Source organism: Dipteris shenzhenensis, chromosome 2 (assembly GCF_047967505.1).
Source record: "Dipteris shenzhenensis isolate YYH24624 ecotype China chromosome 2, Dip_SZ_1.0, whole genome shotgun sequence".
NCBI classification, from domain to species: Eukaryota; Viridiplantae; Streptophyta; class Polypodiopsida; order Gleicheniales; family Dipteridaceae; genus Dipteris; species Dipteris shenzhenensis.
The window spans coordinates 64,394,202-64,420,298 of record NC_141597.1 but is presented as its reverse complement, the minus strand read 5'-3'; the positions used below and the strand labels follow the sequence as shown (position 1 = coordinate 64,420,298).

The 26,097-nt window shown below is 45.9% G+C and overlaps 1 protein-coding gene across 1 annotated transcript in view; it reads right to left on the bottom strand.

Moving 5' to 3' along the window:
• Positions 1–1,999: 1,999 nt before the first annotated feature.
• The window catches only part of LOC147905171 (uncharacterized), a 35,385-nt gene continuing 11,287 nt past the window's right edge, over positions 2,000–26,097 (bottom strand). The window contains exon 4 of the mRNA XM_087390810.1: positions 2,000–2,341. Within this exon, the coding sequence (XP_087246936.1) occupies positions 2,233–2,341 (109 nt within the window). The 3' untranslated portion in view covers positions 2,000–2,232. The remainder of the gene's footprint in view (positions 2,342–26,097) is intronic.

The window sequence follows — 26,097 nt, the reverse complement described above, 5'->3', positions numbered from 1 at the left end:
ACGAGTAGTTTGGTGCAAGGTCATGATCCACATGAGGATCTTAACTTGGCCTGATGCTTAACTGAAAAGAGTACAAAGATGAAAAAATGCCTTAGGAAATCCACAATTGAAACTTGGTGACAATTCAGATACAATCAAAAGCTATCAAAATATCTTGAATTCCAGACTATTTTTTGCTAATGTCAGAGAGGTAGGTGGATGCCAGGATGGAACAAGTTATAGGTCATTGTGTTAGCTTGTATGTGAACATAGGTGTAAGGTTGTACATGAACATAGGATCCACATCATGATCTTCAAGGTCTTTCCAAAGATCTTGGCAAGATCTTTGTGACTCTTTCTTTGACAGACTTTCAACTCGAGAATCGACTAAAATTCAAATTTTCTTACAAATTTTAAATCTGTAATGTTTTTTTCAACAACTACACTACCTAAACTAAGTGCCTAGAGCGAGAAAATACAAAAAGAAAACCCAAAATGAATTTTCCAAATATGTCACAAACATTTCTCTTGAATACCTTCCATGTTCAATATTTGGAGATTTGTATGAAACAAAATTAGTACAATTCACTTAGCAATCACACCAACTAACTATACAATCGTTTCCAACACAAAAATAACAAAAAATAGCCACAAATCCACTCAAAATGGCTCCTAGAACTCCACAACTAGCCATCATTTTCTAGACAAATTAATGGTGGGCAATGGTTAGATTACAATGCATAGTAAGCTACATGCCTTGGTTCCCGGCAACGATACCAAAAATGTTAAGTTGGGACTCAATTATCATGGAGAACATGAGCAATGGGCTTGCAAAGAGGTCCCTTTGCATCAACTCTCTTGTTGAGAGTAACGACACCAATCAATGGTCAAGAGCGTTAAACTTGCTCCTAGTTCTTACTCATCTAGACTTCCATGAGATGAGGTTGAATGGAAAGAAGAGGAGAAGAGAGAGGACCATAGCATGAGCATGGTGAATCATGAATAGATCGTAGATGTGGCACATGTAGAAGGGAGTAGATAACAACAAGAGCACATCTACAAAGCAAGAGACATAGGTGAAGGGAAGCTTGATGCTCAATCTCCTTGCCTTGAGCTCGTGTTGCTTCCTCTCCCATGCATGAGTAATTCTACTATGGATATAATCGTTGTCGCTCGTATGATTGTCACCCTCTCTTTCTGAATAGACTTGAAGATTGGTAATTCCCATAACATTTGAAACCATGCAATAACAATGAGCAGAATATGGTACAAATAAATTCACATGATCAACACACAGTAAAGATTATGCAGTGTACCTTTACTTACTTCATATGCAGATTCTGCCCCACAGGGGAGGTGAAAAATGCCTAAGATGCTGACCATATGCACACATCAAAGGAAGCTGTGATGAAAAAAAGGAAACCTGAAAAATCTATTAAAGCAACAAGCTACTCCACAACCGAGTACTTGAACTAGCACACAAGCTGGCTCAACAAGTACTAGTTATAGATCACTATTTGTTGATAGCGGTCGCCAGTCCCATAGATCCTGAAAGACTCTTAATATATCATATAATATCATATCCTCTCTCTCTCTCTCTCTCTCTCTCTCTCTCTATATATATATATATATATATAAGATCTTACTCTCCATGCGCCACATATCTCGTGATGCATGCTAGGATATAATCGCTGTCGCTCGTATGATTGTCAGCCTCTTTTTCTGAATAGACTTGAAGTTTGTGAATTCCCATAACATTTGAAACCATGCAATAACAATGAGCAGAATATGGTACAAATAAATTCACATGATCAACACACAGTAAAGATTATGCAGTGTACCTTTACTCACTTCATAATAAAAACCATTCTTCTATCACCCTTTGCATGCACCTGTATAAAGTTCTCCAGGACCTTCTATTGCCAAAACAGATGTACAAACGTCAAGCAGATTGTTATCAAAGCAAAAAACATACTCCCCCTTCTTGTGCAGCTGCTGACACAAACAGAAATGAACCAGGTTCAGGTGGAATGGAACACCGAACACTTTGCATCAGGTGGATGTGCCTATAATAAGCAACATAAATGGGCTCGAAATGTCTACTTTTGGGTTACTTTGATACAATAAAAGAGAAACTTTACTCAACTTACTACTTATGAGCTAGCTTGCACAACCTAAATTAACATTTTATTAGTCCCAAGATGTAAGAGGAGGAACTCTTCAGTAAATATTGGTCTCTATGCTGAAGATTACTCATAATCGTGACCCGCCATCAACATCATCATCAGCAAGGTCTTGCTCGTTCGCTTGTTTAATCCTCTTTCCATCCCTGGATTGTGTCCGACCACGCTTTTGTTTACCCCTGAAGCAAGAAAATATGATTTCGTCAATGATACTAAGTATACCATCTTCCTGAGCTCATCCCAAAATATTACGAATGTCTCTTTCTTCCTCAAAGATCATTATACTATATAAACCTTCAGCATCTCGTATTGAGTTCGTTTTCCGTTTTCAGTGGCATGAAGGTCCAGTTGAATCTATATACATCTCCCTCCCTGCAGACCTTATTATATACATCTCTATCTCTAAGTGCATACATGTATATTTGTGTACATGCACCCACATAGAGTCTTTGGTGATCCCCCCATTGCCAAATATCCTTTCTTCAGGGGCATCTTTATGCCAATTGTTGTTCGATTGTTTTGAAGGTCCAGCCTCTGGAGTATCCTACTTACTTGTCATACAACGAAAATTTTCTGATTTTGTAACTACATCTCCCTTTACTGACAAATGCCTCTTGTAATATGATAGCAAATGGATTCCAACCCAATTAAAAATTGTGTAAAATTAAACAAAAGAATCAGCTAATATGCAAAGAAATTAACCTTACAGAAAAAGTACACAACTCCAATTGAGGAAAATCTCCACCTGGGTTTAAAACAGGCTTTATGCCCAAATACTTCACAGGCAATAAGCAGCTCTTAATAGTGCAACTTCAGAAGGTCCTCTAGAGAAAGATACTCTGTTGCTTTGCTTCTTTAATGACTTCAGAAAAACCGCTGAAAGAACAAGATTGAAACTCTCGAAACTTGTACAAGGGATCAGGTGGAGGCTCTGCTCGCCAGGTGTAAGACCGTGATTGAGTTTACCGTTCCACGTGACCAGGAGGATGGGGAAGAAAGGCCACAGGGTCCAGGAAATAGGCTGGCAGAAAAGATCTGCATAAAGGAAGAAAAAGGGGGATAGAAGGTAGGCCTATAACCCCAGCTAAAGACCAGCCAAAACTGGTTGATAGCCAAGTCAACCCCAGGGCTGGTCAGGTCTGCCCTATTCACCAACCATGACTGGTCAGCCCAGGTAGTACTTGGCCAACCAAGGGGCTGATTGGCCACTCCCTTAAGCCCTATAAGAGGGGCCTTTGCTGCCCATCGTCATTTTAAACACATCATCTGACAGAGTTCATCTGCTGCCACTCCTGCCATGTTTCCTTCACAGTGCTGCTGCAGCAGCCTCATTCCAAAATGTGTTGAAGGCCAATTTCACGTGTGTCCTTGCCACTTGTTGGAAGGTTTGGTGGACAGAAACAGGGTCAGACCTAGTGGAGCACCCTCTTCTTGTTCTTTGCGGAGGCGATGGCCTACTCCCTCCGTGCCCCTACTACATGTTTACAAGGAGTTCATCTTCTGGTTTGAGATGTGACAGAACTCCTTGACTTGTAGTATGCAGACGACACAACTCTCTACATGTAAGATGATGACAGCATGCTCGAGAGGGCACGATTGGCCTTGGATACCTTTTGTTGCGCATCAAGCGCAAAAAGCAGCTAACATAAGTTAGTTTGTTTTCTCACAGACCTCGGTGTTACCCCAAAGTGGGGGGTCCAATTAGTGCATTTGAACAGAACTCTTGCACATGATTTTAGTCTTTGCGGAGACCCCTCCCCCTGGCCCATTACTCTGGATGGGCCTGCCTCCTGACAAATGCTGCTCGAATCTGCTGAAGCCTGTGCCACCTGCTCCGCCAAGTCACCACAAACATCCCACTCCCTATCCCACAGATCCACTATATGGCTATGAACCTCCACTCCAAAAGAGAAAGAATCCAGGATCCTGCAAGAACCGAGGCTATGGAATGAGCTGCCTCGTCTAGAGTCATGATCACACGACTATGATCTGACACTATCGTCCCACGCACCACCCCGGACTATCCACCTTTGCCAACTGCCCACTTGTTGACTTAATAACGATCCAACTGCTCCAACAATCTACCCCCTTCCCGCCACAAGCCCCAAGAAAAATCTACACTCCCTGGCCATATGCTAAAAGAAGGCTCTCTCCAACTGTCCCTCCCTCCTACTGCAAAGAGGAAGGACTCCCACGTAGTCTGCTCCACGTGCGCAATGCCAGCTAACTCTGAACCCCTGCCTTGCTGATCCTCCAATGTCTAGAGATTGTTGAAGTCACCTCCAATAATCCATGAATCCACCTCAGGGGCCGAATCTGCCAATGTCTGCCAGAGCTCCGCCGAAGATCTGTAGGTGCGTAGATAATGAGGATCCCAATCCTGGAACCCTTTGTCTCTATGCCGACCCAAAGCGCTCACCCAGGAACCAAGGTACCATGTCGACATCGTCGATGGAATCCCTGCAAACAAACGAAGACGCTTTTGTGAAGGTTTAGAGGGGAGGGTCTGACTCATCCAAATCGTTCCCTAAAACCTTCAGCAGTGGAGTAAGCCCCTTCATGCCATGAGTGTACGCCTTCTCAAGCCAACTCGAGTTCTCACCCAAGGATATGCCATTGAAGCCCCTGAGCTTCGCTCCCGTACAAGGCCAAACATACTGTAGATATATTCAATGAAGCGAAGGCAAAACCACTTGGCGTTGCGGTGCCACCTCAAGCGAACATCACCTGCCTGAAACTGTTGCCTAAGTAACTCTCTAGCCATGGTGCCAATCCATCCCTGTACTTGCTCCTAAACAATTCTAATGGCACCACAACGAGCGCACATTAATTGTTAGCCTTGCATGCATCATTAAAAATAATAAACTTGACTAATCCTAGTCATAGTGGGCATCCCCACACACATATATGTGCACATATTATTATTAATTACTTGGTTGACCCAAAGTCAACCCACTTTGACCGAGGTCAAACCTCTTTGACCGAGGTCAATCCCTTTGACCGAAGTCACACCGAGTTTTTGGATGATGTAATATCAATCCCTTGGGCCGGTTCCCATTAACTTTTCCGGATTTTTGAATTAAACCACTTGGGCCGGGTCCCATTCTTTATTCTTCTGGATTTCCTGAAATTTCAACCACTAGGGTCCAGTGCCCCTTTTTATTTTCCTCTCCGGATTTCTGGAATCAAACTACTTGGGTCCGGGTTCCATTCCTTTTTCTTCTGGATTTTCTGGAATTTAAACCACTTGGGTCAAGTGCCCCACTTCTTGGAATCCTCCAAGTCATTAACTTTGACCGGGTCACTAACACATTAAATGTGCTTCTTGGGAATCCTCCCCTTTTATACTTAGAATCCTCTAAGTCTTTCGGAATCCTCCGAGTTCTCTGACTTTAATTAAATCATTAATTAAAAGTCAATATAACTTTGACCATTAAAAATATTCTTTGACGAAAGTCAAATTTAGTCAAAACTTGGTTAAACCACTTTATTAACCTTGGGATATCAATAAATGGTGACAGGTACCTCCTCTCCTGCTTAGGTGCTGACAACTAGTGGGGTGGAGGGGGTACTTTGCACATCTTGTAGGGTTGCAATCACTGGCTCCTCTAGAGGGGAGCTGGGTGGGGAGGGGGTGGGGGTGGTTGGGGAGGGGGCTGAGGGGAGCGGGGAGAGAAGCTCCGACTACGTCTACTACACTCCACCTCCTCATCAACCTCTAAAGGCTTGCTTTTCTATTTGTTCTTCTTTTACTTTTTTCCTAAAACCTTCATCCATCCCTCGCCATCCGGTGGGGCAATCTTTTGGCGGGTTGCGCCCTGTGCTGTCGACTTCGAATGGCTAGGAAGAGGGGGCTCTGTTCTAATGAAGCGAGGATATGATCGCGCCTAGCGCCCAAATCCATGGCACCTCAAGCACTGATCGAGAAGTCTTATGACGAGAAGACTCTAAGAAATAGCCCTCGCAGCATTCACTATCTCTAGCTCCGAAGGCAAACTAGAGGGATCAAGCAACGAACTCAACGGACACTTGCGGCAGCCACTACATCTGCCAAAGTATCCTACATGACCCACCCAAAGTGTGCCCCCCAATTCCTAACAATGGGGCGAAGCTCGGCCGCCAAGCCAGGAAAATGGAGGGTGATTTGTGGAAACAAGAATCGAAGTCATCGACACTGAATCCCCTGTATCCAATGACACGCCCATACACCGAAGTACCTATGGAGTCTGTGGCGCCTCTCCTCAACATGATAACCTGTTGCTTTGTCAAAGTAACTTGATAGGCTTTGGAAGAGGAGGGGATCCTATCGGGCCACGGGCTCCCAGCTTGAAGCCACCATATCGAAGGGACAAACTAAAAGCTCACACAAATTGGGAAATTGGTGTCCATGTGTTCGGTATGCTGACATTGTATAAGGGGCGAATTGCTGCTCGAGCTTGAGCACTGACTTGAATGTCTTTGAACTCAATCCAGGTGAAGGGAGGCTTTGCAATCATGTTAGATCCTTTAAAAATTCCATCCGCACCGTTGACTATTCCCTCAAAGGTGACGAGATTTCCAAGGCAAATTTTGATTATCATACCTAGTTTCAATACTTCATAATGTTAACATGAGCTGCTATTGTGAGCTCGCTCCCGCTCCCCCTTCCATCTACCTCCCCTCTCTCTCGCATGAGCTCACCTCACCAGAGCCTCGCCTTCCTCATCGTCGCCCTCCCCCCTTGCTTCCTCCTTGTTGCGCCTATAGCGCGGCTTGCTCCGCAACCTGTACACAGCCACATGACCTGCTCACATTTTCTGCGACTCGTCCCTATGCTCACCCACAGCTTGTTCGCGCCTCGCCTTTGCCTTGCTTTCGTGCGTGACCTGCTCGTGAGCCTCTGCATTCTTGAGTTGCTTTATGGGCATCGTGAGTGTGAGTTGTGTCTCACTTGGCTCTTGAGCGTGGGCACATCCCCTTTCCTTCCGCCATCGCCTCCTCCCTGGGTTGAGCCATCTGCATCTTTGTTCCCTCTCCTCACGGCTTCGACCCCTGAATTTCAAATTGGGAAGAATCACTTGAAGACTGTCAGCCATCAACAATTCCCACCACAACTGACCGTTGCACGAACGGTGCACAGATCACAAGGACTCTCAATGGACTCTCTTGCATTTGACACTAAAGGTATTAGAACTCATGGACTTCTTTACACTGCACTATCACGCATTTGCGATCCAATAAACCTCTACACTTAGCACCAATACAACAAAATAATATTAAAATTGACACCAAGAAATTGCACAACTGACCACAACCTACCAATGGCTGCTCGACCAGTCCAACTTGGAAAAAACCTACCGAAGCACTACAATGATACAAAGCCTTAACACAAGGTCTTTTCCATGCCACCAGAAGACATTATTCAATGCAATAGTATGCTTGGCGCAACAATATTATGCCTGCAAGAACTCCACACTGCACCGACTTCAAGAGTTGACATTCCCAGATTTCACTGTGCAAACACAAACACTGGTTTCAACATAGCAACCTTCGACAAACCAACTCTACAACTGCTACACACAGAAAGTTCATACACACGAGGGTGTGAAGCGCAAATTTGATTATTCCATATATCATTGGAAGAAGATAAAAGATGGAATAGTAAGGCACTAAATTTCCTCGTACGAGGTTTGGAAATGGAAGACACACCAATGTCAGATACTGAAACCCTTTTCACTAAAATGGGCGTCAACCTCACGTGTGAATCCGCATGGAGAGTGGGCAAAGTAGAGCTTCCCAACCGTCCACTAGTAATGAAATTACGGACAGCCACAGATAGATCTACTCTCCTCAGCATGCGGGCTGTACTGAAGGGCACAAAGATCTATCTCAATGATGACCTCACCCTACTACAACAGGAACATAAGCAGGCAGCTCAGCACCTACACTAAGGCACACGGTTTACGGGCCATTGGACAAGCTAGCTTTCACAGACAACATTCCACCCTCGACCACATTTTCACTCTCAGAGCAGTCATTAAGGAGGCGAGGTCGCGACATCAAAAGGTCTATGCTTGCTTTGTGGATTTCACAAAGGCTTTCGACACTGTCCCATGCTCTCGCTTGATCAGACGTCTGCAAGAGATGCATATACCATACAGTATTATTTGGGGAGTCATGTGCCTATATGAGTCTGTTTGAGGTAGAGTCCGTGCCCCAGGAGGCCTGTCAAGCTAGATAGAGAGCACTATTGGAGTTAAGCATGGCTGCCCACTCTCACCGACTCTCTTTGGCCTCTACATCGATGAGATTACCTCTTTCATTGACCGGCTTGGCGGTGAGGGATCACTTTTGACTAATGTGATGATACAGATCCTACTATATGCAGATGACATTATTCTCCTATCATCTTCAGCAGAGGGCTTACAGAGACACTTGGAGGAGTTTTGCCTCGATCGGGCTGTCTGTTAATCTTGGGAAGACCAAGATTATGGTCTTCAATACTTCCCCTGCTGCACTATTGAGATTATCACAGCCCACCAGTCCCTTCCTATACCGAGGCCAACCAGTTGAGATTGTACAATCCTACACATACCTGGGAGTAGTGTTCACAGGGCCACTTTTCAGCATGACTCAGGCAGCTAGAGCTCGGCTCACTTGAGGACAGGAATCTTCAAGATGACTCAGGCAGCTAGAGCTCGCCTCACTTGAGGACAGGAAGCTCTAGCACGACTAGAGAGACGATGTTTCCAGGCACATTTCCAGGATCCACCTACGAAGGGCTGGCTTTTTGATACCCTAGTCAGACCGACTGCCATGTACGCAGCACCTTTCTGGGCATGTGAAATTTCAGTGACAGTATGGGCCAGATTCGAGCGGCTTCAAGTCATCATGGGCTCTAGGATGATTCGTAGTAAGCCCTCAGTTCCCCACCAATTCATTCAGGCCGAGTTTGCTATGGCACCGCTATAGATAGATGCCCTCTTTCAGACTGTTACCTTCCTTCACAGAGTCCACAGCCTACCTACATGGCGGCTCCCGAACATAGCACTTGTAAGACGAGGGACGGGACTTTCCCCTGTATTGCTGCTTTCTAATCTTCTAATCTACCACCATCATTGCCCCCATTATACCTGCACCTGTGAAATCTCTGCAACATCATTGTAAGCACAAGCATCCATAGTTGCATGCTAGAGAAACAGTCTGCTGAATTGAAAGTACCGTTGAAATGTAGATTTTTCTCTCCCTCTCTCAACACCCGACTGAGGCCCAAAGCAACGCGCTGGCTGGACCCCCCCGAAGGTTTTTATTCCACTCGAAAACTCAGTTCAGTTACAAAGTAGCCTGTGGGAGAGCTAGATCATCCATAATGCACAAGTAGATTTCTCTATGTGAGGATAAGTCACAATAGACATTACAATTAGAATGATATTACATGGCAATTCTCTATTGCTCAACTTTAGTCAAAGTCTATCCTTAAAGGCTAGCTAGGCTTTTAAAATTAAAGCCGTCTCTAACTAGTCTCGACCCTAGGGATGCGCGGCCCTTAGCTAGGCGCCGTCGCTTGGCACCTAAATATTGCCGGCAGCTTTCATGTACAAGAGGGTAATCCAACCCTACCTGGTACCTGCACATTTAAGCTAGCACCAATCATGGCACCCGTTAAATGTTAGCCATTCATTTGCATGCAAATAAAACAATTCTTTTGTTTGACTAATCCTAGTCACGTGTGGGCGTCCCCACTGACCACATGTGTGTACACACAACATAAAACATATACTGCTGGGTCAATCCAACCCTCATTGATCTGAATCCTCATGATCAATGTCCTTTCACCGAAGTCAACGCCGGATTCCTGGTTGACCGAAGTACAACCCTTGGGCTGGTTCCCATCTTCTACCGCGTTTCAAGCATGACCAATGTCAATCCTGTGGGCCGGTAGTCCAATGTTCTTCCGCGTTTCAGGCATGACCATTGTCAGTCCCCTGGGCCGGTAGTCCCATTCTTCCGGTTCTTTGGACTTAGTCCACAGGGGTTTCGGTTCCTCTTGACTCGGAATCCTCCAAGTCCTGCTTGACTAGGCCAGTACTTTGACCCTGTCCATATGTTTCTCTTCCAGTTGATTAATTAAATCCATAATTAAACAACCCACTGGACTCTCGGATTCCCAAGTTAAATCCTTGTTTGGAATCAGCCCACTTTGACCATACATTTCATGCATTGACTAAAGTCAAACTTGGTCAAACTTTATTAATCAATGATTTGATTACAAGTTGGTGACATCTCCTCGGCTTCTAATCAGTTGACCTCAATTGAAAAGCCTGCTTGTAGATGCCCAAAATCTCTGGATGATCAGACAACATGTCTTCATCCATCCACTTGGCAGGCAATGCCGAATAATTTTTGAATTTTACAAGGTATCTGTACATCTGTTTGCCCTGGCGGCCCTTATGTACACTATGATACACAATCTATTCTAGTTGGAGAACCTCCTCTAACACTTCCACCTCTGGCAGATCCTCTAGAACTGGTTCTGTTGCTTCTAGTCCCTAGTATTTCTTCAGAAGACTCATATGGAATGCATTGTGAATAGTCCAATGACCTGGCAAATCCAATCTGAAGGATACTGGATTTATCTCCTCTATGACTTTGAATGGTCCATAGTACCTCGGAGATAGTTTAACATAAATCTTTTCCTTACCCTTCAGCTTGCGGAGTCTTGTCTTTTCAAATTTCAGAAGTACCCACTCTCCAATTTTGAGGTCCAATTGCCTTCTGTGTTTATTTGCAGCTTGCTTTTGCTTCAGCTGAGATCTTTCTATTGCTGTCCGCACCTGGCTGAACGCTGTCTCAAGATCTCTGACATATTCATCAGCTGCAAAAATCTCATCCTTTGTTCGAAGGATTGGCGGTACAATGACCTTTCCGTATATAACCTCAAAAGGAGCTTTTCCTGTGGAGCTATGTATCGTATTGTTGTATGCAAACTCCACTAGTGGGAGATACCTTTCCCACTCAGTTTTCTGCTCAGCCACATAACATTTTAGCAAATCCAATACTGTGGAATTTGCTATCTCGCTCTGACCGTCTGTCTGAGGATGAAATGAAGAAAAGAAATTCAACTTCGTCCCCAAATTGTCAAACAAGGCCCTCCAGAATAGACTGGTCATTCTTGGGTCACGGTCACTCACAATGGACTTAGGCATACCATGGTGCTTGAATATATGAGCAATAAACACCTTTGCCATGTGGTCTACCTTTATCATCTTCCTGACTAGAATGAAATGAGCCTGCTTACTGAAGCGGTCAATGATAGTCCATATCCCATCATTTCCAGTTCTTGACCTTGGCAATGAACTCCATTGCTATACTCTCCCATGGTGCTTCTGGCACGGGTAGAGGCATTAAAAGACCAAGTGTTTGATGCATGTCATATTTGACTTTCTGGCAAGTAAGGCATTCTGTGACAAACTGATGTAAGTCTTTCCGCATTCCTGGCTAATAAAAATATCTTTCCAGAGCTTGGGTAGTTGAGGCAATACCCCTATGTCCTGCATACGGTGGTGCATGACATTCATCCATTATTTTCTATCTCATGCCTCTAGTTATGCGTAGGCAATCATCCTTCATTAGATACCCATCTTTCATTGAATACTGACTGCTAGACTGCCCATCAAGCATTTGCTGATAAACTACTCCAAAGTCTGGATCTTGTGCATACTGGGACTGCATGTCCTATAAATCCTGGTGATAGGCAATAGTGACATTATGCACTTGGGGTCTCCTAGATAGAGCATCTGCTGCCCTATTCTGCACTCCTGGCACATAGATAATCTGGAAGTGAAACATGGACAGCAAATTTGCCCACTTGAAGTGCTTCTCAGATAACTTTGTCTCTGTCAAGAAGTAACGTAAGCTCTGGTGATCCGTCTTCACAATAAAATCAGTTCCCAACAAATAATGTTTCCAGTTGGTGAGAGTGTGGATCACAGCTAATAGTTCTTTCTCATAGACCACCAAATGAAGCTCTGCATCACGGAGCCCTCTGCTCTCATATGCAACCACATGCCCATCCTGTTGGAGCATTGCTCCAATGCTGTCCCCACATGCATCACACTCGACCACGAAGGGCTTATATAAATCAGGAACCACAAGTACTGGTCCTGTCATAAGCTTCTCTTTCAGTTGCTTGAAAGTAGCTTTCTGGCTCTCTCCCCAAACAAAAGTGGCATTCTTCTTTGTCAGATCATGAAGAGGAGCAGCTAAGGCTGCGAAATGCCGTATGAATCTGCGATAGTAGGAGCATAAGCCCAAGAAGCTTTGTACCTCGTGCAATGAACGCAGCTCTGGCCAATCTCTGATGGCCTGTATTTTAGCAGGGTTCATTCTAACTCCCTCCCTAGAAATAATGTGTCCCAGATAATGAAACTCATCCAAGAAGAATTCACTCTTCTTTCCATTGATGAAGAGCTGATTTTTATGCAGCTCTTCGAATACCAAGGCCAGATGTTGTTTATGTTCCTCCAGTGACGTAGAGAAGACAATGATGTCGTCAAAGAAGGTACCTGTAAAATGTCTATACGGCCTGAATATTCGATCCATCATCCTATTGAAAGTGGCAAGGGCATTTGTCAACCCAAATGGCATCACTAGATATTCATACAGTCCAAAGGTAGTCCTGAAGGCTGTCTTACACACATCCTGTGGCTGTATCCTTATCTGATGATAACCACTTTTCGAATCTATCCTGCTAAAAATAGTGGCACCACCCAATTTGTCCAAGACATCATCAATGCATGGAATGGGGAACCTGTTCTTGATGGTCATCTTGTTCGGGGCGCGATAATCCACGCACATCCTGAACGAACCATCTTTCTTCTATACTAACAGTACAGGTGAGCAAAAAGGTGAGGAGCTGGGCTGTATTAACCCTTTGGACAGCAAGTCCTGAACCTGGTTCATTATCTCCTTCCTCTGGGTGGCACTGACCCTGTATGGTGGCCTATTAGGCGGCTCACTCCCTGGCACTAGATCTATCATGTGTTCCTCTGGCCTCTCTGGGGGTAGCTGTTCTGGTAGTGCCTCCGAAAAACAATCTTTGAATTTATTTAAAAATTGAAAATTGCTTTCATTGTGTACATTAAAATCAGCAGACATATCTAGGATTGTGTCCCTAACAAAAACCATGTACGCAGAAATTGCTGATTTTTTTCGCGAAAAACAGTGCTGATTTTATTACTTCGAGAACAAGAATACAAGGGCAGCCTGACGGCTGAAAAAAGGGGGGCTGTTGTCACAAATTGGACGTAGCCCTATACAGAATTAAAAGTGACCTCTCACGGAGGAATCAACCGGGTATGGGGGAATAACCAGAGGGGCGGGGAGTAACGCCACTGTATGCCCTGCGAAGTGTGCTCGAAGAAGAGGTCCTAGACATCCCAGTCGTGAAGAAAGCATCTCCGCTTCTCCCGGCCGGCCCGAGAATCTCCCTGGATCTGGTCCCATTGGCCGCTGAGTGTGTGGATGACCTCGCTCCAAATGTCGGCCATGACCTAGGCGGTCGACGGGGAGGTGTCTCCTAGGATCTGGGCGCAGCGCGAGGTCCAAATGTGCCATCTGGTGATGCTGCCAATAATCTCCCAAATAGGCTGCCTCTCCCGAGAGTCTGTGTCCACCTCGGCCATATGTTGTGGAATGCCCTCGAGAGGGCCCCAGGTCCCCTGAGTGATGAGGAAAACAGGGTCCTGAGGTCCTGCCTCGAACATCTGGTGGTGACCTGGTGCAGTACTACACCAGCAAAACGCGCCCCAAGTGATTAGGCCAAGCTCCGGCGCAACTCTAGTGAGGATCCCGAAAGTCCACCTCCACACTTCCTGGGCTCGTGTACAACTCCACAGGCAATGTTTTGGTGACTCCTCAGCCTCGTGACATAACTGACAAAGACCCTCCTGGCCGATCTGACGAAGCCAGCTCCCCACTGGAAGCCCCTTGTGGGCGAGAAGCCAAAGGAAGTAAGAGATCTTCCGTGGCCGCCATCTCTCCCACAAGGCCTTCCAGAAGGTCTGAAGAAATAACCTGGAGATCCCCTCAGCATACGATCTGGGGCGCTGGGTGGGCGGTCTGCTCTGCATCCTCCCGAGAATGATCCGGCCAAGCCTCGCGCTGTAAGCGAAGAAAGGGGTCGGCCCCTGGCTTGTCACGACCTCTGGCCATCTCCACTCTCCTGGGTCCCAGTCAAGTTCTGAGAGGGCCCGCCCCTCCCAAATCCAGAGACGCCAAAACTGAAGCTGATCCTACTCAATGCGCGGGTCGATTTGCCAGGCCTTCCCCATGAGGCCTACAACGCGGATCCTCTGCCAAGGAAGAAGGGGATCAATCAAAGCGCCCTCTCTCCTGAGACGACCATCTCCCAGGACACAGAAAAAGGTGACCGATGTATCTACCAAGCGTCCTGCGACAACTAGGGGGATGCCGAGGGGGGTGAACTGACCCAGCCAGCGAGCATCTCCGGGCAAGAGGGTCTGGGCCCCCGGGGGAAGTAGCCAATGGGCAGGGATCGCCCCGTCTATCTCTGTGCGTCGCGCCTGAGCACCTCGGACACCACCTGCTGCTGCTGCTAAGGCTGCTGGCTCTAAGTGTCTGAAAGCGTCCCTCCACACTCTCAGGGATTGAGCGGGCCCCCTCGACCAACCAACCCAGGAAATGTGCGACCTCTCGCCCAACTGAAGACCAGAGGTATCTCTAACCTGGCCGTTCCATACAAGAGGCTGGCGGTCAATCTCCTCCTGACAGCTCGGCGAAATCTGGTGCAGGCCAAGTCAAAGACGTCTCCACACAGTGAGCAGGCTGCGAATGAACGGGGAGCGGGGTCGGGTCAGCGGGGCCGAAGTAAAAATCCATCTGAAAGAAGGTGTCCACTCTACGCCTCGCCTCGGGGTACAAGAGCTGATCCCCTGCTGAAGTAACAATTTAAACGTTTGCCCCCCAGGGGTCAAACTGCGGATAACAAGCTTGCCCAGGAGGGCCTAACTCTAGAGATCTGGGTCTATAATGCCAAGGCCTCCCTCCGCCTGCGGGAGGATGACTGTCTGCCAGGCTACCCTGGCTCTGGTATCTCTGACCCCATCCCCTCCGAACCACAGGAAGTTCCGGACCATCCGCCTCAACTGGGCCACACACGTCCGCGAAAAACACCAGCAGGAGGCCACATACCAGGCCGTGGCCAAAAGAACCTGGTTGACCACCAATGCCCGTCTTGCTAGAGAGAGCTTAGCCGTGCTCCAAAAAGCTAGCTTCCGTCAAATGGAATCTAGCACCGGGAGGAACTGCTGAGCAGGAGAGATGTCCAGACCCACCTGAAAGCCAAGGTATCTGGTAGTCTGACCCCGGGGAATCCATCTGAAGCCGAGAAATCTCCCCCACTGCGAGTAGGCCCCAGGATCGGTGAGAAAACCACTTGACTTATTCCAGTTGATTTTCGCACCAGTAGCGGAGCAGAAGACCTCTAAGGCCAGCCTCACCCTCTCCAACGTCATCTCATCGTCCTGAACATAAAGAGTTGTGTCGTCGGCATACTCTGAGTCAAGGAGTTCAGAGTCCTCCCTGATGGGGAGGCGGACTCCACGAATCCCTGTCGACCTGGCTCGGAGGTAGTGTGCCATCGCCTCAGCGAAGAAAAGGAACAAGTATGGTGCGAGCGGGCAGCCCTGTCGCACTGATCTCTCCAGCCGAAACCGCTCCCCCATCTTTCTTGCCTGTAGGATTTAGGCTTCCTTCTTGTCGGCATACCTGCTTGCCGTGACATCAAAGTGGAGGGGTCTTGCATGTACATTAGACTAGCCACTGTAGCAACATGCATCAGATTTTGAATACCCTTTATTCGTTGGGTATTCAATTGGGTCTGAATTTTCGGGGTCAGACCGGCCTTGTACTTCTCCATCTGAGTCTTGTGGGATATTTTCCTAAATGGCAAGACCTGCAGGTAATAGTCCCAAAACCTCTGGTTGTAGTCATCCACGGACTCCCCTGCTTCCATGTGCAGACTGTCCCAAGCATTCATTACATGGCTTTTGAATTCCTTGGGCAAGAACTGCTTGCAGAAGGCCTTTTTAAACCCCTTCCAGTGCTTGGGTGCAGTACCATCCTGCGTCTGGGCTTCCCACCACGCACTGGCTATCCCTGTAAGATGTAGGCTAACCATTCTCAACGATGATTCCAAGAAGTTCTCACTTCCAAACGCTACATCAAACTGTCTGACAAATTGAACAGCTTTCTCTGCTTGCCCATATCTGCCATTGAAGGTGATGAATCTCACGGATTTTCCACCCTCCTTGAATTCTCTGGGCTTGTCACACTTTTTCTTTTTAACTGTCTTCTCTCTTCTCGATGGCTCCGGAGAGGTATCATAAGAAGAAGACTATGAGCTGGATCTAGAGGATGAAGAGGTACTGGATGGTTCCTGTTGTTGCCTCCTCTTCTTGGTCTGAGCACGGGACCCTCTTTTCTGCTGGACTCAGGCTGTGCTTCCACTTGCACAGGTGGCCTAGGCACATCATAGGCGGTACTTGAAGCCTCTCCTTGGACAAACAGGTGTTGTAACCTCAGATCCCTCCTGAAGGTTTCCATTTAATGCATCATTTCTTTCACTATTTGTTCCAACTCCATTGGCATCTGTGGGTCCACCTCTGGTGCAGCAAGAGCACCCTAACTAGGCATTTGTTTACCCTTGTCTTTCCCAGCCATCCTTTTTACTGTAACTATAGTTTCTGACTCTACTTTTGAAGGACTATACCTTTTTGTGTAGATTTCACAAAACTGTTTCTTTTTCCCTCTCTTTGATAAACTATACTTTCTTTGTTTATCCACTGAGTACAGGCATATGCAGGCTGTAACACAAGGATAATACCCCTGACAGTAGTAGTGCAGTTACTGGTTTTCTTTTATGGATTTGTTATGCTCTAGCCGAGATAGCATGACCTCGGATAGATCGGTGGGCATTTTCTCTTAAATGACCAACTTTTGTAATAGTTAATGTGCGTAATTAAATGGTCAAGAGAAGTAACTGCCAAGGTCCTAGGTGAGGGCGTAATGGCATTGACTAGGTAGCTCTAATAGGGCTAGGGCCTAGGTGCATCTAAATGTGCAAATTGCCAAGGGGCAATTGTTTTTAAAGGAACTCCAAGAGAGGGGTGAAAAAGGATGCATCTAAGAAGGGGCCTAAAATGAAGACATGTGGCCAGGAACTATCTAGGGAATTGTGGGTCTCAGGGATAAGGATGAAGAAAAACAACGATGGATATATGTAAGATCACGCATCAGGTCCCTGAGAGTTGGCTGGGAGGAAAAACAAGAAAGCCATCGCCCGTGACAAATACTAGTGAAGGGAGAGAATTATCACATGAGCAGCGACGAGTAGTAGAAGATCGTTACATTTGGTATCAGAGCTTAGAGATCGACGAATACGTGGTTAGAGATCGACGAAAAAGAAGCAGCGCACTTAAGTGCCTAATATCGCTAATTATAGGCCGGAGAAGTACGCTGGTCGGATGACCGAGCGCAGCTCTGATGTGATCGAGGTTTGGTTGCACAAGTGGGAAGAAGCCTTCGCCATTTGTGAGATTAGATCCGATCTAAAGAAAATCCGCGAGGCCACACACCTGTTTATTGAGGCAGCGGACAGATGGTGGATAAAGCAACAGAAGGATCAAGTTGCTCCAACCACCTGGGAAGGGTTCAAAGCTGAATTCAAGAAACACTTTCTCCCACCTGATGAAGAATCCCGAGCTTGGGATGCTTATAGAAATCTTCGTCAGAGGAGCTTGTCAGTGGCAGAGTACACTGACAAATTCAGGGAATGTGTCATGAAAATAACAGACCCTCTCCCTATGTCGGTTTAGTTAAAAGACTATATCTATGGACTGAACGACAAGATCAAAATGGAAGTTCGAGCTAAATATGTGACTACACTAGATGAATCTATAGCAGTAGCCCTGAACTATGAGGATGCCAGAGGCAGATCTGGTGGATTTGTGCAGGCAGGGACTCAGTATGAGCACCCGAGAAAAGGGGGATTTCAGAGGAAATGGGTTTCAAAGACAAGTGTCTCGCAGCCAAGTGGCCAAACCAAGCAGGTGAAGCCGGTTGAGGGACCAGTAAAAACAAGTACCACCGTTGGGGTGAAAAGGAAAATAACTCCAATGGCAGCCCGGGCTTGGTCAAAGTCCTCGTTGACCCCTGAACAAAAGGAGAAAGCTAGGAAAGAAGGATTGTGCTTCGACTGCCTTCAGCGACATCAGTGGAAGGATTGTCCACTGAATAAAGACCGTCGCACGGCTAATATGATAATATCTGAATGCGACGTAGAAATGCAGGAAAGTCCCAGTGCGGAACATATGCAGATGCAACTGGCAGGACCTTCTCAGAGGTTAGTACCTTGTTTGTTATGTGTGTCTGTTGCTAAGTTAGTGACGAGTGCACCTGATAACATCCTATCTAAGCCCGCAGCAACGGGGTATACGGCCTTCAATGATACGAAGTTAATCAAAATGAAAGGGCAAGTGGCCAGTCATGATGTCATTGTGTTGTTTGACTCAGCGTCAACTCACAATGTGATTAACTCCAAGCTCGTGAAGAGGCTGAAATTAAAGACAAGTCCATCTGACTATGCGTACACAATCAAGATGGCAGATGGAAGTTCAACTGAAGTATGGGACCAAAGGGTTACCCAATTGGAGCTTCGGATTCAGGACTATGCTGAGAAGCTTGATTTTGAAATGACCAAGCTTGCTCATGCAGATATAGCCCTGGGGATGGCGTGGCATTCTAGGAAGAATCCAGCCATTGATTGGAAAAAGCACGTATATCAATTCAAGATGAATGATGGGCTTTATGTCTTGCGAGGTGAAAAAGATATACCTCAGGGACCGTTGGTTTCCGTGATGGAAATCAGAAAGGCTCAAGTTGAGTTTTTATTCCTTTGCACAGCGTCGGTAGAGCCGATGGATGAGTCTTCGGCTAGCACTGATGTTACGCAAAGTGGTGAGATGGCCAAGCTGGCTAATCTTATAACAGAGGAGTTCTCTGAATGTTTTAGGGATGGACTACCTTATGGGTTACCTCCAGAGCGGAAAGTTCAGCATAAGATTGAACTGATCCCGGGGGCAGAACCTGTGAATAGACCTCCCTATAGAATGAGTTTTGCTGAAGAAGCGGAGGTGCGTAGACAACTGGAAGAATACCTCAAGTTGGGGCAGATTCAACCAAGTTTCTCACCTTTTGCTTCGCCAGTGATATTAAAGAGGAAAAAGGATGATACGTTTCGCCTTTGTATAGATTACAGAGCATTGAATAATATCACTGTTAAGCACAGGTATCCGATGGCTCGGATTGATGATTTGCTAGATGCATTACATAGAGCCGTGATTTTCAGTAAGATAGATCTTAAGTGTGGCTACCATCAAATCCGGATTAGAGCCGAGGATGTGCATAAAACCGCTTTTAGAAGCAGGTTTGGTCATTATGAGTTTTTGGTAATGCCCTTCGGACTTACCAATGCTCCAGCGACCTTCGTCATGCTTATGAACGATTTACTACGTCCGTATATCGGAAAGTTCGTAGTACATTTTATTGACGATATCTTGATATTCAGTAAAAGTGTTACTGAGCATCGTGAACACTTAAGAATAGTGTTCAGTACTTTGAGGAAAGCCAGTCTTTATGTGAATAAAAAGAAAACTATACTGTGTATGGTTAGGCTTGAATACTTAGGGTTCATAATTACTCCACAGGGGGTAGAAATGGATTCGAAGAAAGTGGCTGCGATACTAACTTGGCCAATCCCTCAGAGTCTGACCGCGTTGCGATCATTCTTGGGATTTGTCCAGTTTTATAGAAGGCATATCAAAGGATATTCCGGAATAGTATCGCCATTGACTGATCTGACCTCAGATAAAGTACCTTTTATTTGGGGACAGAATCAACAGGAAAGTTTTAACACCATAAAACAAGCTGTGGTCTCGGGACCGGTGTTAAAAATAGTTGATCCCCAGAAACCGTTGTTCCTAGAAACCGATGCAAGTGGCATTGCGGTTAGAGCAGTTCTCCTTCAAGAGGGAAGGCCAGTAGCCTTTGAAAGCAAGAAGCCTTCTCCCTCTCAAAGGAATTGGCCAACTCATGAATTAGAGTTGTATGCTGTTATCCATGCTTTGAAAACATGGAGGCATTATTTGTATGGTTCAGAGTTTTATGTGGATGTAGATCATGATACTCTGAAACATTTTTGTAAACAGCCTGACTTGAGGGGCCGCCAAGCTAGGTGGGCAGAGCTCATGCAGGAGTTTAATCTAACGATTCGGTACCGAAGAGGAAAAGACAATAAGGTTGCTGATGCGTTGTCTCGCATTATGCACAACCTGAGTTTCACGGTATTAGAGAGTGCTCTAATGACCGAGATCAGAGAAACTCAAAAGGTGGACGAGTTTGTCCAGAGCTTATGGCCTAAGGCTCATGTGTTAAAACCCGGGGAAAATGAAAAGGATCACCTGGCATCCAGGAAAGGCCAAACTTATGCAAGATATACCATAAGGGATGGTATGCTAGTTAGAAATGGCAAGGTGGTAGTACCTGGTCAGAATGATCTCAGGCAGAGAGTCATTCGACAATGCCATGATAGCTCGTGTGCGGGACATCCAGGTGTCGAGAAGACCTATGATCTCGTGAAGCGAGATTTCTTTTGGTCAAAGATGAAAAAGCATATTCATGAGTATGTGACACGATGTTTCTCGTGTCAGGTAAGTAAGGCCGAGCGGGTGAAGCCACCCGGACTTTTACAGCCCTTGGAAATACCACTAAGTAAGTGGGAGAGCATTTCCATGGATTTTATTGTAGGGCTACCTGCAACACAAGGAGGGTATAATTCTATCCTTGTGACTAGAGAGTCTGTTAGTGCCCCGCAAGTGGCGGATTTATTCATCAGACATATATTTCGTCTGCATGGATTGCCTAGATCCATAGTGTCAGACAGAGATGTTAGATTTACCGGTCATTTTTGGACAGCGGTATTTGAGACACTAAGGACTGAGTTGGGAATGAGTAGTGGGGATCATCCTGAGACGGATGGTCAGACGGAGAAAGTCAACCAGACTTTGGAGGATATGCTGAGAGCATATGTGTCATTGAGGCAACATACATGGGACAAGTGGTTGCAATTGTTGGAGTTTGCCTACAATGATAGGAAACATTCCTCTACCGGGTTCAGTCCGTTTGAGCTGAACTATGGTTATAGGCCAGCCAATCCAACTATAGTTGGAGTACCTCAGAAAGTGCCTAGTGCCGCGAACTTTGTAGTTCAGATGCGGGAGATGCTAGCACTTGCGAGAGCTAATATCCGCCAGGCTATGGATAGAGCCAAGGTGTATGCGGATGAAAATCGGTCTATAAGAGTATTTGAAGAAGGAGAAAAAGTTTTTCTCAGAATTCCTTCGCACTCGAAGTCGTTGACTTCAGGAGAGTGTGCTAAGTTATCACCTCGATACTGTGGGCCGTGGTTAATTCTAAAGAGAATAGGCAGTGTAGCCTATAAATTAGAATTGCCACAGGGGTGTAAGGTGCACCCGGTTTTTCATGTTTCGCGCTTAAAGAAATTTTTGCATACAGGTGACTCACTAATCGAAGGTGTGGTTTTGTTTCAGGAGATAGAGGATATTGCAAGGCGCAAACCAACAACAATCCTGGACCGAGGAACAATGCAAATACGAAATCGGAAGATACCCACGGTGTTGGTTGCATGGCATGGTCAGCCTCTATCGGAAGCTACCTGGGAATCCGTATACCAGTTACGGAGAGCGTTCCCAGATTTCATCATCGAGGACGCTGATGCTTGAAGAGGGAAGGAATGTTATGCTCTAGCCGAGATAGCATGACCTCGGATAGATCGGTGGGCATTTTCTCTTAGATGACCAACTTTTGTAATAGTTAATGTGCGTAATTAAATGGTCAAGAGAAGTAACTGCCAAGGTCCTAGGTGAGGGCGTAATGGCATTGACTAGGTAGCTCTAATAGGGCTAGGGCCTAGGTGCATCTAAATGTGCAAATTGCCAAGGGGCAATTGTTTTTAAAGGAACTCCAGGAGAGGGGTGAAAAAGGATGCATCTAAGAAGGGGCCTAAAATGAAGACATGTGGCCAGGAACTATCTAGGGAATTGTGGGTCTCAGGGATAAGGATGAAGAAAAACAACGATGGATATATGTAAGATCACGCATCAGGTCCCTGAGAGTTGGCTGGGAGGAAAAACAAGAAAGCCATCGCCCTTGACAAATACTAGTGAAGGGAGAGAATTATCACATGAGCAGCGACGAGTAGTAGAAGATCGTTACAGGATTTCACAATTATTTGTCTTCCCTGTGTCTCTATGCAGGCTGTACACAGTACCAGCAGGTACGTTCAGGTAAGGACTAAGTTGGCCAAAGGTATCTTTTTAACAGTAATTTCTGATTGTGATTATTATGATCACCCTTTCAAAGAGGAGCTTTTCTCTGCTTCTTTTTTTAGAATTTTCTATCAGTCTTGGACTTGGTTGGATCGTGACAGTTCCACGATTTTGATTTTTATTTCTGTGGAGAAGATGGTACAAATCTAAAATAGAAGCTGACGTTCCTTCGTGACCGAATTCCAGCACGCAGCCAATTTAGATTTCTTCCAACAGAGTGAAAGACTGTGATCGACTCTCTACTAATGAATCATTAATTAGAATCAGTCTTGCTCTGCCCAAAAGCCGTGATCAAATTTCTTTCTTCGCGACTGTCACAGTTTAACACGGGCCACTTCACAAATCGTTCCGGTGGATATTCATGCCTGACGCGAGCATCTATTAGTAGAGTTCTTCATTTCATAACTTCTAACAGGGGGAAACTCGGTCGTCAAGTATTCAGCCTGTTCCACGTTGGGAATTCCGGCGCAAACTAATCAATCACAAGAGCATTTTTATAAGCAAGACAACAGCGCAAAGCTGTTTCAATATCGTCTGTGTATCGTGACAGTCACTTTTCCCCTTTGTGAAAGGTTAAGGGTTCTGAATTCTCAACACATAATCGGTGTCGCAAACGATAGATTCTACTCCAAATCAAATTTCTGCCTGAGTTTTCAGCTCGCACTATTCATTTAAGCAATTTCCGCTTGTCGTCTCCATCGCGATGATCAATTCTTGGATACCACTATCTCTGTTTGACAGTCGCGACGAGTTTTTCACTTTGTGGGCACTTCTTTAGAAACTCCTTCCAACTGTCTACAAATCGCGAGCATAAATTTATTATTGCATCGCGACAAGCTTTTCAATATTCCCTTCGTTCCATCCGGCATGGGTATTCAGTCTTCTTCTAGGGGTATCCAATTTTATCAACTCGCGAATTATCCCAGATCCAATTTACGTTATCAATTCAGGACACAAGCTCATGGCAGGTTCTCTCCCAGTCTGCCTCACCTGAATTCAGACTTGCTCAAGCATCTGTCAGAACACTTCCAACAGTAATCATTCACTGATCTTAGCTCAAACCCTTCCAGGCATACTGATCTGCCCCTCACAGGAAATCACATCGACTGCTTTCCAAGCATCTTCCACAGTCTCTGTATTTACAGGCTGATGCAATTGATTTCTGGGCAGCTCTTATGCAATTAGTACTTCATGCCTTTTGACTCTGGGTATTTTCTCAAGTGCAGCTGACTGTTCACAGTCTTTCTGCCTTACTGAAATTTGTTCCCAGCAATTACTGCTTCACAGATAGCATCTATTGCTTACCCCTTTTCCCACAGCATTTGCAGGCATCTCTTGTGCAGGTATTTTACACTTGATCTATGCACCTTTCAGAGAAGGTGCAGACCTTGCTCTGATACCACTGTAAGACGAGGGACGAGGCTTTCCCCTATATTACCTGCTTTCTAATCTACCACCATCATTGCCCCCATTATACCTGCACCTGTGAAATCTCTGCAACATCATTGTGAGCACAAGCATCCATAGTTGCATGCTAGAGAAACAGTATGCTGAATTGAAAGTACCGTTGAAATGTAGATTTTTCTCTCCCTCTCTCAACACCCGACTGAGGCCCAGAGCAACACGCTGGCTGGACCCCCCCGAAGGTTTTTATTCCACTCGAAAACTCAGTTCAGTTACAAAGTAGCCTGTGGGAGAGTTAGATCATCCATAATGCACAGGTAGAGTTCTCTATGTGAGGATAGGTCGCAATAGACATTACAATTAGAATGATATTACATGGCAATTCTCTATTGCTCAACTTTAGTCAAAGTCTATCCTCAAAGGCTAGCTAGGCTTTAAAAATTAAAGCCGTCTCTAACTAGTCTCGATCCTAGGGGTGCGCGGCCCCTAGCTAGGTGCCATCGCTAGCACCTAAATATCGCCAGCAACTTCCATGTACAAGAGGGTAATCCAACCCTACCTGGTACCTGCACATTTAAGCTAGCACCAATCATGGCACTCGTTGAATGTTAGCCATTCATTTGCATGTTCTTTTCTTTGACTAATCCTAGTCACGTGTGGGCGTCCCCACTGACCACATGTGTGTACACACAACATAAAACATATACTGCTGGGTCAATCCAACCCTCATTGATCTGAATCCTCATGATCAATGTCCTTTGACCGAAGTCAAAGCCGGATTCCTGGTTGACCGAAGTACAACCCTTGGGCCGGTTCCCATATTCTTCCGCGTTTCAGGCATGACCAATGTCAATCCTGTGGGACGGTAGTTACATGTTCTTCCCCATTTCAGGCATGACCAATGTCAATCCTGTGGGCCGGTAGTCCCATGTTCTTCCGCGTTTCAGGCATGACCATTGTCAGTCCGATTTGATTACAAGTTGGTGACAGCACTAGTCTCCTCCATGCGGCTAGCAGAGAGTGGCGACACCACAGGGTGGTATGCACGTGTCTCCCTTTGGCTTACTAGACATGGTATACATATTGATCGGCTGCCTCCTTTTCAGTACATTCTGGATGCCCCTCCCCCACTACTCCCCTCACGAGATGAGATTAACCTTATCATTCGGTTAGATCTCCTCCAGCTACATACATCCAGAGTTTAGATCGAAGCCCATGAGCTTCCTACCAAAACTCGCTTCTATCGTGATCAATTCTCGAAGATATGTGAGGAGGGCTTCATCACTAGACCATAGTACCTTGAGGACCGGCGGGTATTACACGCCTTGAGGATTGCCATCGGACAGATGCGGGTCTCGTCACATCAGCTTGAGATTGAGGCAGGGCGAGCAATAGGGATCCCTAGAGAGAGACGACTCTGTAGACTATGCACCACAGGGATGATCGAGACAAAGGAGCACTTCTTATGTTTTTTGCCCAATCTACTACGAGATACGTGGACGATACCATTGACTCTTCCTGGAGGACTCTGGTTTTGGTCCACTCACATGACTGATCCATTTCTATGACCAAGTTTGTGTTGGTCTTTATCTACTAGAGATGAGGAGACACAGAGACATGCTCATACGACAAACGAGACAGCAGCAGCGAGAGACCATAGCAGATTAGATAGATAGGAGACAGCGACATGTTACTAACTTCTTCACACTTGAGATTGTACTGGGTCACTCTGACTCAGCTGATGAGGTGATCTCTGAGCTCCATGCCGATTGGAGACGACATCACAAGCCTGCTGCCTACACTATCCGAGCTCGCCTGATCCCCTCCCTTTTTGGAGAGCATCGCTCTAGCCATGGTGTCACTGCTGATATGTCTCTCAAAATCCGCCATACACATAGACCTCGTCCACCCCCACGCCATAGCTCTACTCGATAGCTATTGATACAAGAAATCCTCTCTACTCATCAAGCTACTTTGGCACCCGATCGACACGATACATCCTAATGATATCTTGTATATTGCTCTCTGTACCCACGCAAACAGTAGATGCTTATGGTACTGCTCTC